Genomic DNA, 15,809 nt, shown 5'->3' on the forward strand with positions numbered 1-15,809 from the left:
GGGACCCTCCGCCAGCTCAGGAGCAGATGGGTGGCTGGTGATGATATGTTGTTAAAAATAAAGATTCCTGTTAACCCGTTGTCAGCTAGCAACCTCTCTCTCAATTCAATTCAATTCAAGGGCTTTATTGGCATGGGAAACACATGTTAACATTGCCAAATATCTCAATCTCAAACACTGGCCAGGCAACACTCCACAACACAGTGTGTTGCTACATCCAGTCACTCTACAAACAGTCACCATGCTGTTTGTCCCGTACAACTGAGCCCCCAACCCTAAAAATATTCCATTTAATACATGATCGTCATAAAGACGGTGCCTGCATTATGCATGACTTGTAAGCAGACATAAATAATGAATGAAAGTGGCAATTGTGCAGTTTCTTTCATGCAATTATTTAAATGAAATTTTCTCTCTTGGTTTTTGTTGCTCTCAGCGGACGGAGTTAGTCCAGTGACTGTTCGTTGCTAAATTATTAAGGGCAATATAAGAGAGGGAAAGCTGTGAGATCAAAAGAAATATCCAGGCCAGCTCTGATGGCGCAAACCCCACCAAAGAAAGAGAGAGAAAATGAGAGATGGAGAGAGGCTCTGCGTTTTGTGGGTGTCTGACCTGGTATACCTGTCATAGGCTAGCAGGCAAGCTGAGTTACCTTACAGATACAACGGCGGCAGAGGTGGATTCTGGAACAGGAATACTTACCTGACATTACTTTCGGAAATGCTGATCCATTTCCCCCCACTAAACAGCAGCACTGAAATAAATGTAATATGCATGCAGTCAGTTGTAAATAGGCTATAACCCCCAAAGGTCAATCAGAATCTAGCCTTCAAAGCATCAGCTATATCGTGCTCTGCCAGATTTTCAAAACTTTTAAAACTTCAGAGGGATTCTAAAGTGGGCCAGGGAGGGAGAAATACGGGGAGAGCTGATAGCTTTGAAAGAGTCCAGCAGCGGTGAGGGGTCCTTCCTAAAAAGGGTGACAGATTTTGATACTGCTTCGATCATTAATATTCTCATTAATACATTTGCAGGAGGTATTGCTTTCAGCCCCCATATTGCAGAGGGCTCTGAGGTTAGTGTAATGACAGACAATACCCCCTCTGGGTGAACTGGCTCCATTCAGAACTCCTCAATAGCCTTGCTGAAGTAGCTAAAGAATGGGTCAGAAAAGCCCTGGTGAGGGAAAAGAGAGGGGGGTAGCACACAATGCAAACGATATTGATTAAAGACCGGAGCAAAGAGTACCTACGTGAGGCACTCCATTGTGTGTCTTTGTGTGGAGATGAGAGGGAAGGCTGGGTGGGGTTGGAGAGCCACTGATATCAATGTGCTTCTTGCTCCTCTGAGAGCTGTACTTGTCCCCTACGTGGCTCCGTACCTCCTCCCACCACACCACTCCAACCTAGTTCCCGGCTTTAGACATTGCTTTCCCCACGCTATACTGTGTTGTGCTACTGTCACTGGCTGGTGTGGACACAGTGGTATTTCAATGACATTGTCTTCTGTCTGTTAAGCCGTTATTCTTGTGTTCATAGTCAATTAGAGGAACTCTTGGCACCAAATCAAATGCCAGAACAAGATGTGATCTCATGCTCCCAGTTCATAATCAAGACAGATCTTATCAGATCCTCCAGCGAATGGTTAATGTGGGCAAGTTTTGTATCATCACCCTCTCCCCATCCTCTGCCATTGCTCCTGACAACTCCCCCCCCCCCCCCCCCCCTTCTGCACACTCCCTTCACCACAACCCCCACTCTGCGACCTCACCATCCGTCCCCTCACTCTCACCCACTTACTCACTCAGTCACTCTCAGTCTGAACAGACACACACACACACACATTAACACTACACACGTGTGTCAACCTCTGTTCGATTTTTGCTGCTCACTTGCCAGTGAGCTTGGAACAGGACTGGAGAATAGGGGAGAAAAAGAGGAGAAAAGAGGAGAGGAGAAGAGAGGAGAAGAGGAGAAGAGGGGAGAAGAGAGAGAAGCTTTACTCACGGACTGGCTGACATTCACATAACAATCACAGATCTTCTAGGACACGTACAGAGCAAGGCTCCACGTGTGACTGAGTGGGACCTGCAGATACCCAATACTGTGCCTTGGGACCTGAACACACACATTGGGAGTTGTGCTGTGGTAGCCAGACACCTATTAAAGCAGAGAGGCAAACCCCAAGGAAGGGAAGGGGGCGTCCAACAACAACCTGAGTGTTGACTCGAGCTCCTCCTCCCGTCCGTCTCTCATCCTCCTCTTGTCCATCTCTCCTCTCATCCTTCGTATTCTGCTCTGGAGTGCCCTGTGAGGTAAGGACACGCATGTTGTCGTTGTCAAGTGCCTGTGTCTGCATCATCTTGAAATGTTCACATCGATAAACAAGCCTGGATGTTATTCAAACTTGATTTCTACATCAGAGCCTTTTTTCTCTCAGTCTCAGGAGGTTGGAGAAAGCTGTGTGGGGGTTTGGAGTACTTTGCATTTGTTGTCGGTGGGACAAATAGATGACGCAGATAGTGAAGCTTTTATGTAGTTCTTATTGTTTTTATTTATATCATTTTCTACATAGCTTTCCTCTAAACCATTGTATGTTTGACTATGACTGCTTGCCTGTTAATCATTTGTCTGGCTGTCTGTCCGTCAGACTGCCTCGTTCTCTATGTCTCTCTGTCAGCCTGTATCTCAGGCTGTTCCTCTAGTTCCCCAGAAGAGTTGTTAAGTGTGACTGTGTAGTGGGAAGTGATAGCAGAAAGAAAGATGACCTATGCAATGAAGATCCAGCAAGAATGTGTGTGTGTGTGTGTGTGTGTGTGTGTGTGTGTGTGTGTGTGTGTGTGTGTGTGCGTGCGTGCGTGCGTGCGTGCGTGCGTGCGTGCGTGCGTGCGTGTGTGTGTGTGCACATGTGTGCGTGTGTGTTACAGAGAGAGAGAAGGAGAGAGAAAGAAGGGGTGGTAGATGTGAGGGAGAGCGAGAAGGCTAACACACTCAGACACTAGCAATGGGGTAGAAAAAACAGCCGTAAAATCTTATCAAGGTCCAGCTCCCCCTACCCTCCACCTCCCACCCCCTCGCCATATCATGCACCCCCCCCCCCCCCCCCCCCCCCCATGCCATTTAATCTGTCCCTCCAACCCACTCACAGGAGGCAGATGGGACCCCTGAGTCTAGGACAGAAGGCATCTGACACCGTGTCCCTACTGATAACTTACAGTAGGACTGAGCACTCTGAAACTGACTCCAGGCCTGTGTGCACCAAGACTCAGTGAAGGCTGATTAGAGATAGTGGCTATACAAGAGAAAAGTAGAAGGATTTATGTAAATGTACATTTAGTGCTGAAAAACAAATGAAACAAGCAAAAATAAAGAAATTAGATAGGAGCGACTTACTGTAAGAGAGACAGAAATGAGAGATGGAGGAAGAAAGAGAGACATGATAATAAACGCAATGCCCTGTGTAAAGCAGTGTATTTATAGAGCGCTTTGGTTAAGTTCACTATGCTCTCTCTCTCTCCCCCTCTCTCTCTCTCTCTCTCTCTCTCTCTCTCTCTCTATCTCTCTCTCTCTCTCTCTCTCTCCCCCCCCCCCTCTCTCTCTCTCTCTCTCTCTCTCTCTCTCTCTCTCTCTCTCTCTCTCCCCCCCTCTCACACTCTCTCTCTACACTCTTAGAGAAAAAGGTGCTGTATAGAACCTAAAAGGGTTCTTAGGCTTTCCTCATAGGAGAACCCTTTGAACAACCCTTCCAGGAAATACCCGTTTGGTTCCAAGTAGAACCGTTTTGGGTTCTAACTCTTTCCACAGAAGATTATATTTAGACCCCAAAAGGGTTCTACCTGGAACCAAAAGGGGATTTATCTGTGACCAAAAAGGGTTATCCTTTTGGCTGTAATTTGCTGAGGAGACGTATGCATATTTTATCAGCAGGCACATTTAGAGAAAAAACAAGTCTGAATGAGAGAGAGAAAGACACAGAGAGACAGAAAGAGAGAGAAGGGGTGTGTGAGAGAGAAGAGGACAGAAAGAGAAAAATAGAGAAGGGGACAGAGGGGGGCAGAGGTCTGGTTTATAGTATGCATGTGGCATATTATAAATGCATGTGGCATGTAGTATGCATGTGGCACCAGTTATGAGCCCATTAGACATGGAGCTGTAGTAAACACCACTTAGCTTAATTTGTGTGCCTTCTTCCATCACACTTCTCTTATTTTCCTGTCACAGTCTCTCTCCATTTCTCGTTCTCTATTACTCTGGACCCCATGTCCTTACCCTCCTCTCATTCTCTATAACTCTGGACCCCATGTCCTTACCCTCCTCTCATTCTCTATTACTCTGGACCCCATGTCCTTACCCTCCTCTCATTCTCTATTACTCTGGACCCCATGTCCTTACCCTCCTCTCATTCCCTATTACTCTGGACCCATGTCCTTCCCCTCCTCTCATTCTCTATTACTCTGGACCCCATGTCCTTCCCCTCCTCTCATTCTCTATTACTCTGGACCCCATGTCCTTCCCCTCCTCTCATTCTCTATTACTCTGGACCCCATGTCCTTACCCTCCTCTCATTCTCTATTACTCTGGACCCCATGTCCTTCCCCTCCTCTCATTCTCTATTACTCTGGACCCCATGGGATTCCCCTGCTCTCATTCCCTATTACTCTGGACCCATGTCCTTCCCCTTCTCTCAATCCCTATTACTCTGGACCCCATGTCATTACCCTCCTGTCACGTTCCTGACCTATTTCTGTTAGTTTGTTGTATGTGTTAGTTGGTCAGGACGTGAGTTTGGGTGGGCATTCTATGTTTTCTGTTTCTATGTTGGTTTATGGGTTGCCTGGTATGGCTCTTAATTAGAGGCAGGTGTTTGGCGTTCCTCTAATTAAGAGTCATATTTAGGTAGGTTGTTTCACAGTGTTCGTTGTGGGTGGTTGTCTCCTGTGTCAGTGTTTGTCGCACCATACGGGACTGTTCGGTTTGTTTGTTCATCGTCATTTATGTGTAGGCTATTTTCCCTGTTCGTGCGTTCTCGTGTTTTATTGTAAGTTCGTATGTCCAGGTTTGTCTACTCCATTTTGTTAATTAGTCAAGTGTATTTCGTTTCGTGTTTTTTCCGTCTTGTTTATTAAAATCATGTCTTCACAATCCGCTGCATCTTGGTTCAATCACTACTCCTCCTTTTCGGTTGAAGAGGAGGAGGACCACCGTTACACCTCCTCTCATTCTCTATTACTCTGGACCCCATGGGATTCCCCTTATCTCATTCTCTATTACTCTGGACCCATGTCCTTCACCTACTCTCATTCTCATTCTCATGTCTTTCCTGTCCTCTCATTCTCTATTACTCTAGACCCCATGTCCTTCCCCTTCGCTCAATCCCTATTGCTCTGAACCCATGTCCTTCCCCTCCTCTCATTCCCTATTACTCTGGACCCATGTCCTTCCCCTTCTCTCATTCCCTATTACTCTGGACCCATGTCCTTCCCCTACTCTCATTCTCTATTGCTCTGGATCCCATGTCCTTACACTCCTCTCATTTCTCTCATTACTCTCTCTCTCTCACTCCCCCTCCCTCTGTCATTTATCTTTCTCCCCATCTCCCTCCCTCTCTGTAAAAGCTTTATGGGTTGCTCACTCCTCTACTGAGATAATGAGATCCTCCGTACTTTGTAATGATGCAGCTGTTGTTGGTGTGGAACTTGGAGGTCCCAGGGCCTGATCAAGACTCAGATTCATCTGCCTAGTGCCTATGTACGATTGTCATCTGATCTGCAGGGCACAGCCTTGACGCTGACAAACACACGCCAACAAGAGGATGGTTTTGAAGACTGTGACTTTGAACGAATGCATTTTCTCTCTGGAGACAAGAGCCAAGACCTGTAATCATATCTACAAATCATCACAACCGCGAGAACAGGAAAGAAAAAAAACATCCCAATCTGAAAACGGTTTCAAAGTTCTTGCAGCTTTTTTCAAAAGAATCTGGATTCCAATTGGATTATACTAAAGCACCTCCAGGTGTTGTTTACGTCAATCCAAAGTAAATTGGCTGCTTTTCTCCGATAACATGGGATGTAAAGACCATGAAAACATACCCTATATTTAGAGAACAAACCCATTTGAACTACCTTACTATAAATAGAGATATACAGTAAACTCAAAGGAATCCACTTCTGAGTGATATTTGCAATCCACTTCACACTTTGAAAGTCGTAAAATGAGGGATTTTGTGTCAAGCTGCGCCATACAGATCCAGAGTATTATAGCAAGACAGTTTGCTTTCCTGCATGAATAATTCTGTGTGAACAGCGGAAATGTTACCTCATATTAATGAATCATCTGCTGCTAGACCTCTTTAGTACTTGATGAATGGTAGGAGCAGAACTACGTGATGGAACTGATGGATGCTTTTGACCTTTCCCCTGTTCTTTCAGTTCCTGGGGGACGGCATAGTGGTGTCCGAGTGTGAATGATGGCAGCGATGGCCTGGTATCTCTGCCTGGCCGTGTCTCTCCTCTGTGGCACCCCCTGGCCCCAAGGACACTCAGCTCTGGCTCCTGAGAACGAGGTGCCACTCCGCCCCACCGCCTGGCTGCCTGATGGAAAGGTCACCACCATACATCTGCCCAAAGGACGCACCCGGAGGTACAGCACAGAGACCCCATCAGGGGAGGTGGATAGTATTGCACACTAAATGTTTATGTTCCATGTCCTGGACATAGATTGAAATACTTAAGAGAGGCCTCTGTTGAATATCCTGTCTTTGTCCAACTTTATACTGTCACCACAAAGGGCTATAATTACAAGTTACCTACATGGTGATTTCCTGTGTAATTCTTTATGGGTTTGAGCAACAACAATGATAGCCTTAATCTTAATAGCCATTCCTTTAGTTGCTGGAAAGGCAGCGGTTCAGTGCTGTGGCCCCATGGGCAGGAAGAGCAGCCCACTTGGCCCAGGCTCTGCTGATCAGTGCCAGTTGTAGAGCTCTAACACTGGGAGCTGTAAATTGGAATATGGGCATCCGTGTGAGCTGCAGTCTGTCCATTGATGCATTTGTGCATAATGAAACAAAATGTTTAGAAAATGAGAAAAAAATCTGCTAATGATGATTCTAATGAATCAATCAATTAAACCAAGTATTACCCCTCACAACTTTAGCATGCCACAGCTGTTGAGAAACAGCAGCACAGTAGCAGTTGATCCAGAACATACATGTAAAAGAAGGACGATACTTTTCAAAGGGCAAAGTAAATATTCTGGAGGCTGTGATAACATAGAGGTCAATTACATTACGTCTCGATATTGAATGACTCACCTTGATGAGTGATGTTGGTGATAGTACAAAGACGATCAAATAAGGATGTCAGAATCAGTCGGTGATAATGATGTAATGGTCAGTTGGTGAGTTTGAATCTAATTCTATTGTGAAGATGAACAATAAGCTTGTCGAAGGAGACTATAATGTCTAAGCACATAGATGTGGTGGGTCTAATGTGGAGATGTGAGCAAAGAGATCTCTATCTGTACAGCACAGGTCCATGGAAGCTCATCACAGATTGTTAGGTGACCTCTCCTTGTTAACTGTATGGGTTTATCAGTGTATGGAGAAAAAAGCTGATAGACATTTTGTAAAATTTTTTAATGCTTTGGTGGCTACATGTTACAGTACCTTTCTAAGTGTGGGATGAAAAAGGCATGAAAACATTTGAAGTGGAATCCCTTTTTTGTGTGGTACCTATCTTCGTGCAGGCTGTACTTCACACTGAAGAAGAAGGTTGCGATGATGTCTGTGACCGTCAGTCCCTGTGACCTCCCCATCGAGTGGACCCTTGAAGCCCGAACCCTGAAGGACAAACCGCCTAAGAGTCTGCACTGTGAGTGTGAAACACTGATAGACAATAAAAGCAATTACACACAACACCCTCTCACATGTCATTTCTATTCATATCAATTCGGGTTTCATTACACCACAATCCAATTCAAACTGGAGACATTTATTTTTGACATAGTGGCCATTAAAAGAGTAACCCTGGTCATAAATGTCTACAAGATAGGAGAGACTTAATCAATCCATTGGTCTTGTTCACTCTTTCCACATCTCTGTTTTCCTCTCTCCCTCTCTCTTACTCACACACACAGTACTGAGCCCAGGATACTGAATAAAACCGGTTTAGTTTATCACTGGACAATCTTTCCAAGCATTTTACCTTTTGCTTTCTTTAATTTCAAAGCAAGAAGGACAGTAATATATCTAACTGCCACACTTTTTTCCTGAATGTAAGAGAGATTAGACTGAAGTATTGCCAGTACTTGAGAATGAGAGAGTTAAAACATTTGCCATTTCAAATAAGACATACACTGAGAGCAAAATAGATAGGTTTGTACAGAACGGCATGCAAGTTATACCCTGTACAGTATAAACGGAAATTCAGCTTAAGTTAGACCTTTAGCATTCTATTGAAAATGCATCATATTCACGCCCAAGATCAGACTCTGCGGTTTTTATTTGTGATGCTATGGGCTAAGTGAAACCCGAAATAGAGCATATCTGGTGAAAACCTCTTCAAGAGTTGCAAAGATATAACTTGAGTGACAAAATAAAGAACAGATGAATCTAAGCTACATAACTACATTCATTTAAATGTTATAATAATCTATGGTTGTGCATTAAAAAAAAAGATTTTGTGCATCGATTAAACACAAAAGTTGCCTTTTTAGGCCAGCAATGAACATCCATCATGACCCTCACCAGCCTGCTTAGTTAAAATCAGTGGGTATTTTAGATGGACAGACAGCTTTATGAAGTCAACAGTGACACATACACTGAGTGTGCAAAACATGAGTCTTTTTCTGACGGCAAAGGGGGATGTAACTCAATACTATGAAGCCGTTCCTAATGTTTTGTACACTCGGTGTAAATCATTCAGTGTGTGAACCCAAGGCTTCCCAACCTCTGCCTAAATTATTCAGTTAGATTGTGTAACATTTGGTACCCTTTCATTTCCTTAATAAAAAGTAACTGCCCCTAAGAACCCAGCAATCCCTTTGAAAACAGTATGTGTGGCATTGATGTCAGAAACATTTATTCTAGTGTCAAAATTGACTAAAAAGTGTACATTGGATACATTTGGTAATAAAGTCAGTATCGTCTAAAACGGAGTTTGGAACCTCCGTGCTTCACAAGGAGTAAATGAAGGTTGGGTTTGGATTACGATGTCAACATATCATGCCCCCTTTTTCCAAGCTCCACGTGCACAACGCCCCTCCCCTCCTTGAATGTGGCTTCATTATTTCATCGCCCTCAACGCGTTCTAAAAATCACGGCGTGAAAAGACCAATACGGATTGCACAGCCAACAACTATGGTTTGCATGCCCTGCCGATGGACCCTATCACGCGGAATAGGTGGTTGGAGTTTATTGTGGTCTCCAGTGGTGGTGAGTATACCGTAGCTAGACCATAGACTGAAGGTGATGTATATTTTGATCATCATTATCACTGTGATCTCTAGCATAGCTGACTTTAGCTAACTAGTTAGGTACCAAGCTAACGTTAGCCTACATCAATACAACTCGGATTTGGCTTGGAAACACGATAACATTTCAAAAGAAGGCAAATAATTAGTAGCAACACCTTTTGTAATGATTCTGATGTCACCAGATAGCCAGCCAACTAATATTGAGGAAACCACCATATTTTAGCTAGCTAACGTTAGCATTAGCTATCTTTGACGATCTTTTCTAGTAACAGTAATGACAACATTGGCATCTCTCTAAAGTAAATTTGATGACATCATAATATGGCAAAGTTGTTTCCTAATAATTATTTGCGTACTTTAACAATGTCATCATATTTCCATGCAGCTCTAAATTAGTGTAATTTAGTCGAAACTGTCACATTAGCCTCCGAGGCGAGATGCAACCCATGTAGGGCACAAATAGATACTGAATGCAGCTAGTTATGGTGGTACATGTCTGACAACAACAGTGTAGTGACTAGCAGCAACAAACTCAAACCAACCCAGGGCCATAGCAAAATATGTCATAGTTGGTTGCATAGTGTAACGGCATCACTGCCCTGAATCTGATCCAATCTGGAGCCAGTCAGTTTACATCTGTAAAACATAGAATTACGATCCAAATGAAATGACGTTATTTTTCGAGCTCTGTTTATAATTGAGGGATGATGATAATCCTTGACCCTGTTTTTCTGTTAGATAAAGTGCACAGTTGGGTGCCAGACTGATCCCCTGGTCATGAATGGACCTACCAAAAGGAGCAAAGGTGGGTATCATAAAATGTCCAGCAATGGTTTAGAGACCTCCAAAAATAATTTAGTTCACTTGTTATTTTCACAGCTTGTAAGGTAAGACCTCAGAATAAAAGTTGTCATGCGACACAATTACTCTTGTGACACCTATGTTGCCATTCTCCCTCAACGATGAAAAGGACACGCCATCATGAGGCCTCTGCGTTACTGGACTGATGACACAGTCGGCTTCATCAACAACGACAGGGAATGTGTGTTATGTGAAAAGTTGTATTCAAAAATACACGGCTGGATAAACTAGTAGGCTTTTTTCCCTGACACCCAGCCAAGCAAATACAATTAGTAGAGACATTTTGATTAAGTGCATTAGCAAAAAGCTTTGTCCTTTCTTTAAGAATAAAATGCAATTTACTACTTGGCTGTCAATTATATCACCCTGTCACAGGCCCTCCCTGTCAACACAACCTCATAAGATTGCCTGCTACAGTTGTTCGAGAGCTGTCCAGTTTACAGCCAAACGTGCAGCATAGAGAAGACCAACAAGGGGGCCCTCATCAGCATCATGCAGACATGCCCTGGCTGTGAGCATTCCTATGAATGGAACAGTCAATCACATGTTGGCAAGTATCTGGTTAGCAACCTTCACCTATCGGCGGCAACTGCTTTCACAGGGTCACCTTCTGTACAAATACAGAAGGTAACTTATTTCATTACTTTGATACATTTGATAACCCAATTGTGAAACATAATTTATGTAAACTGATATTATTTGTTGCTTATTTTCTAATTCTTAGATGCATGTAGTGTCCAGGGCATAACCTAGCCTGGTGGAACCAGCCTGATCGCTGTTTTCATCATTCTACTTCACTTCACATTTTATGATATCTGAAGTGAAATAGAAAGGTGAACGCAGTGATCAGGTTGGTTCCACCAGGCTAGTCATAACCACCATTGATAATGTAATCGTGTGTGACCAACCAGTATCTTTGATAAGGGGCCAGGAGCTGTTCTATGCTGCTATGCTCATCAATAGGGCTCTGGCAAAGACCTCACCTCTTGCCTGCTCACCAACGGTCGTCGATGGCAAGACCAGACTCACGTAGGTTTAGTCTGACCTGTTCAGACTTCTACATAGTACCCTTTTGTGTGTCAGATGTGACCTATGTGTTCACAGAAACATGTATGGAGCCAGCACATGTAGACTTGCAAGATTATGTGATGAAGTCCAGACAGGCTTGATACTGATGTTTTTGAATGGAGACCTGGCACTCAGCATTAAAATGTAACTAGACAGAACTTATTTGTATTGTCTTTTTTGTTTGTTATTTAATGCTATCAGTCAATATGGGGAGAGAGAAACCTTGTGTATTTTGCACTGTGATCATGGAACTCCTGTTATATACAGTACAACACACAGGAAGGTATGACTATACTTGACATGTTTGCCAAGGTAACCCCATTACCACCAGACAAAATACCAATAGGCACAGTATCCGTTTCGCCTGGGAATGACAATGAAAGGTGTACATTGTTATGTTAGCTAAACACTGCTTCTATGGCAGTGGTATTAACTTTTTCAGCGGGGACACCCGCTGCCGACCCCATCTCACCCCAAATCTAATGACAACCTTAACAATCTGTAAAATTTGAGTTTCACAACAACAAATAACAAAATTGAGTACTGTTGCATACATTTACTCAATTGTATTTTTCAAATGATCTTCCTCTGGAAGGTTTGTATATTGTCCCATACAATAATCTGTACTCTGAATGTTTTATTTGTTATGTGAAGGGTTGTTTATTCTACATGGGCCTGTTACTACATATGAAAATGATCAAAACTCTTAGTTTAGAATATCTACATAAATTCAGCAATTGCATTCTTCCCATGTCACTCTGTAGGATACTGACCTATTCAAAACTTCCTCCAACATCTGACCATACATCTGCCTGTAGTTATTGAACTCAACCTGCAGGAGGTTTGGTGTGATTGAGTTTTGGGGAAACGGCTGCGGGCAAGGTTCTGTCAGATGGGTGTCTTGGTGGTGGAAAGGATACACCCACATCAAATGACACCTCCAAGCCAACTCATGTTTGGCTTCTGTCATGGCCGTCATCAATCACATTTATTTATAAAGCCCTTATTACATCAGCAGTTGTCACAAAGTGCTTATACAGAAACACAGCCTAAAAACACAGAGCAAGCAATGCAGATGTAGAAGCACAGTGGTTAGGAAAACCTCCCAAGAAAGGCAGGAACTTACAAAGAAACCTAGAGAGGAACCAGGCTCTGAGGGATGGACAGTCCTCTTCTGGCTGTGCTGGGTGGAGATAAGAGTACATGGCTATTAATGCCAGATCGTTTTTCAAGATGTTCATAGTTGACCAGCAGGGTCAAATAATAATCCCAGTGGTTATAGAGGTTGCAACAGGTCAGCACCTCAGGAGTAAATGTCAGTTAGCTTTTCATAGCTGAGCATTCAGAGGTCGAGACAGCAGGTGCAGTAGATTTTGGGGGGGTTCAAAACAGCAGGTCCGGGACAAGGCAGTGCGTCCGGTGAGAGAGATGGCAGAATTAGAGGGAGCATACCTAAGATCACACAAGACACCAGATAAGACAGGATAATTACACCAGATAGGACAGACTGACCCTTGCCCCCCAGCACATAGCCTACTGTAGCATTGATACTGGAGACTGCGAGGGGGGGGTCGGGGGAAACTGTGGCCCCTTCAGACAGGGCCAACCAGGCAGGATATAACCCCACCCACTTTTCCAAAACACATCCCACACCAAAGTGATATCACTAACTTAGTACCCTGAGACAAGGCAAAGTAAAGCCCACAAAGTTCTTCCCCACCGCATGAGCCAAAGGGGACGCAAAACCGGACAAAAAGATCACATCAGTGACTCAATGCCGCCAGCATTTCTTGAGGCGCAAGCCAAAAACCTAGGCCAAATCAGCAGGTGCAGTTCCCCTTTATGTCAGGAGAAACTATAAATGCTTATGGTGAAAAGGGGTTCATATGAATAAGGTAAACTCTTTTTAGCACTTCATTGATTATAGTTGAGTACTGTATGAATTAAAAGTAATCAAGATACATATTGAACTGTAAGACTCTTCAATGACTGTGAGAGCATGTTCTGTCTAGTTAGTGTAAGTCTGTGTGTGGCACTGTGTGCATGTGTGAGGCAGAATATTCATGACCTGTGGCTTAACTGTTTTCTGCACAGGGAGTACCAAGAAGAGTATGCCAGAGGTGTGGTGGAGAGGACCTGGAACTGAAGCCAAGATACACACCTACACTGGCAACGCCATGAACACCTACACAGGTCCTTCGTACGCACCAGTATCTATCTACATCCTCAGGCTGCGGTCCAAGGATCAGGACACCAGGGCTACTGTGTACCTCCATGAGGGCTCTGGGATCTCCTGGGCCTTTCCACAGCTTCCCTCTGACTCCCGTGTCCACACCCTGGGTGTAGGAATGACCAGTGTCACCCTCAGCTGGGCCCCCAGTGCCTCCCTCAAAAGGCTGCACACCCAACGCAGATATGACTACTGTGTCCTCGTAAATCGCAAACACAACTACCGCAACCTTTGTGCCGCCCAGGAGGGCATCAGGAAGGAGCGGGAGAAAGACAAGAAAAGGGAGAAGGACAAACAGAGGAAAGTAACTGTGTGGCCGATTCTCAAAGACTGGTGGTGGCAGCAGTGGGATGCTGACACTGAGCTCCGGTCACTCGCTGCGCTCCGTGACGACTATGGTCATCTCCAATGTGTTTGTAAGGGAACAGAGAGCGTGTGCACTGTCTCTGAGCTCGTCCCTGACACGCAATACTACTTTGACGTATTTTTGATTGACAGGCTAAATGGAACCAGTGCCGCATATACTGGAACATTCGCTCAAACACACGAGGAGGCCCGACCAGCTATCACACCACTTAGGGAAGGGGAGCTCCGGTGGGTGACCTTCCGGGATGGAGGCTCAACCTCTGGGGAGTTCTTTAGCTTCCGCCCCCGGGGCTGGCAACAGAGTGGCCTGCTCACTCTACAGAGCTGCGGAAGCAGTGAGAAGATCAACATCACCGTTTCCAGCAAGGGCAAAGAGCTGAGCTCCCAGGCTGTGGGAGAAAACCTGGCTCAGATCTGGCTCCAGGGCAGCCTTTCCTACCTCATCCACTTGGAGAAAGAGGGAACGGCGGCTCCGAGACAAGCTGCTCCAGGAGTACTGAAGGCCTCTGTTAAGATGCAGGCGTCCTCCACTTACCATCGTCAAGGGATACCTTCGCTCCCCTCCACTCTGCAGATAAAGTCTTTCAACAGGCTCAGGAGCTGTGAATCTGTCACCCTGGCCTGGATGGGCACAGAGGAGAGGAGCCTTTACTGCGTGTACCGCCAGAGGCTGGGTAAAGGGGGGGGTAAGAAGGGAGGCACGGCACCCTGCCTGGGGCCTGAGTCACGGTCGGACACTGAGAGAGTCCTGTGTAAATACTTCCAGGAGCTCAACCCTCGACGGGCTGTCACGACAGCCGTGATCGGAGGCCTGGAGCCTGGGGTGGCCTACATATTTGATGTCTATCTAATGAGACGCTGGGGGATCCCCATAAAGTACAGCAGCAAGACAGTGAGAACCAGGAAGGAGTGCTGAGCTGCTGCCCACTCCTAGTCTCAGTCTGCAGCAGCATTGGACTTAACAAAGAGGTGATTTAAAAAGACTTACCATGACAAAGTCATTCTACTACGAGGGAGACTGTTACGAAATGTGGTACACCCTCTGAAGAGTGGTCACATTTGAACACTGGTACTCATGGATTGGGTAGGAGTAGCAGAGGGGCGACTGCACACCAGCAAAATTCATTCCATTTCAGTAACCTGTGCTTTTTGTCTTTTTGTTTATAGTTGTTGATGTTGTGCCAGTTGTCCAGGTACTAATTGTGTGACCGAGTACAAAGGAGGATATGCGTTTTTGATTAATACAAATTTTCAGTGAAGACTGTGCCAAGAAATATGCAACAGAAGCAGATAGAGATTTGACTATACTTTGCAATGGGGAGAGAGAACTTATGGCAAGAACCTACAGTATATATTTAGTGCTGCAATGTTTTGTTTCAATATTCTATAGGCTTAAAAAACAGATAGGGTAATCTATTGATGCTTAGCGCAAAGTCAATGTGTATCTTGTGTTCTGCTTTCGCATGAAGTAGATCAAATTTGTTAGCGACTAGCTTCATTGTCGTTGATGTATTATTGTGCTATACTTCAAATACACCAATAAACACACATTAGGTATCTGTATCCTGGTATCAACATTCATCACTATCCTCTTTTGGTTGACTTGTCTCTTTGCTTAGTTAGTTGAGAAAACAAATTGAGAGATCAACGCACCCCTACCCTATACTAACTTGCATTTATTTATCTCTAGGCTACTTGGATGATTCCTACAAAACTAAAGAGTAAGACTAAAGATCATAAATGTATCATAACAAATATCTCAAATCTAAATAACATGATTTAAAATACTTTCGATTACAATATTATTG

The 15,809-nt window shown here is 44.4% G+C and overlaps 1 protein-coding gene across 4 annotated transcripts; it reads left to right on the plus strand.

Annotated features, from left to right (window-relative positions):
- Nucleotides 1–1,773: 1,773 nt before the first annotated feature.
- Nucleotides 1,774–15,564, plus strand: LOC129836404 (protein NDNF-like). 4 transcript variants are annotated; one of them, XM_055902521.1, is made up of 4 exons: nt 1,774–2,314; nt 6,431–6,641; nt 7,749–7,873; nt 13,500–15,564. In XM_055902521.1, the coding sequence occupies exons 2-4, from the start codon at nt 6,466–6,468 to the stop codon at nt 14,915–14,917; spliced, it is 1,719 nt and encodes a 572-aa protein (XP_055758496.1). In that variant the 5' UTR covers nt 1,774–2,314; nt 6,431–6,465; the 3' UTR covers nt 14,918–15,564. The 4 variants fall into 4 exon arrangements, with proteins under 4 accessions (XP_055758496.1, XP_055758497.1, XP_055758494.1 ...); XM_055902522.1 differs by lacking the exons at nt 1,774–2,314; nt 6,431–6,641; nt 7,749–7,873 and adding exons at nt 7,880–9,435; nt 10,215–10,281; nt 10,713–11,366; XM_055902519.1 differs by lacking the exons at nt 1,774–2,314; nt 6,431–6,641; nt 7,749–7,873 and adding exons at nt 7,880–9,435; nt 10,215–10,281.
- The last annotated feature ends 245 nt before the right edge of the window (nt 15,565–15,809 follow it).

This window comes from Salvelinus fontinalis, chromosome 37 (assembly GCF_029448725.1).
Source record: "Salvelinus fontinalis isolate EN_2023a chromosome 37, ASM2944872v1, whole genome shotgun sequence".
NCBI lineage: Eukaryota > Metazoa > Chordata > Actinopteri > Salmoniformes > Salmonidae > Salvelinus > Salvelinus fontinalis.

Coding starts and splice junctions, on each gene's coding strand:
- LOC129836404 (XM_055902519.1), top strand. CDS start 9,190: ATGAAGGTTGGGTTTGGATTACGATGTCAACATATCATGCCCCCTTTT. Junction 9,436..10,214: donor TATTGTGGTCTCCAGTGGTG/GTGAGTATACCG, acceptor TTTTTCTGTTAG/ATAAAGTGCACAGTTGGGTG. Junction 10,282..13,499: donor ACCTACCAAAAGGAGCAAAG/GTGGGTATCATA, acceptor TTTTCTGCACAG/GGAGTACCAAGAAGAGTATG.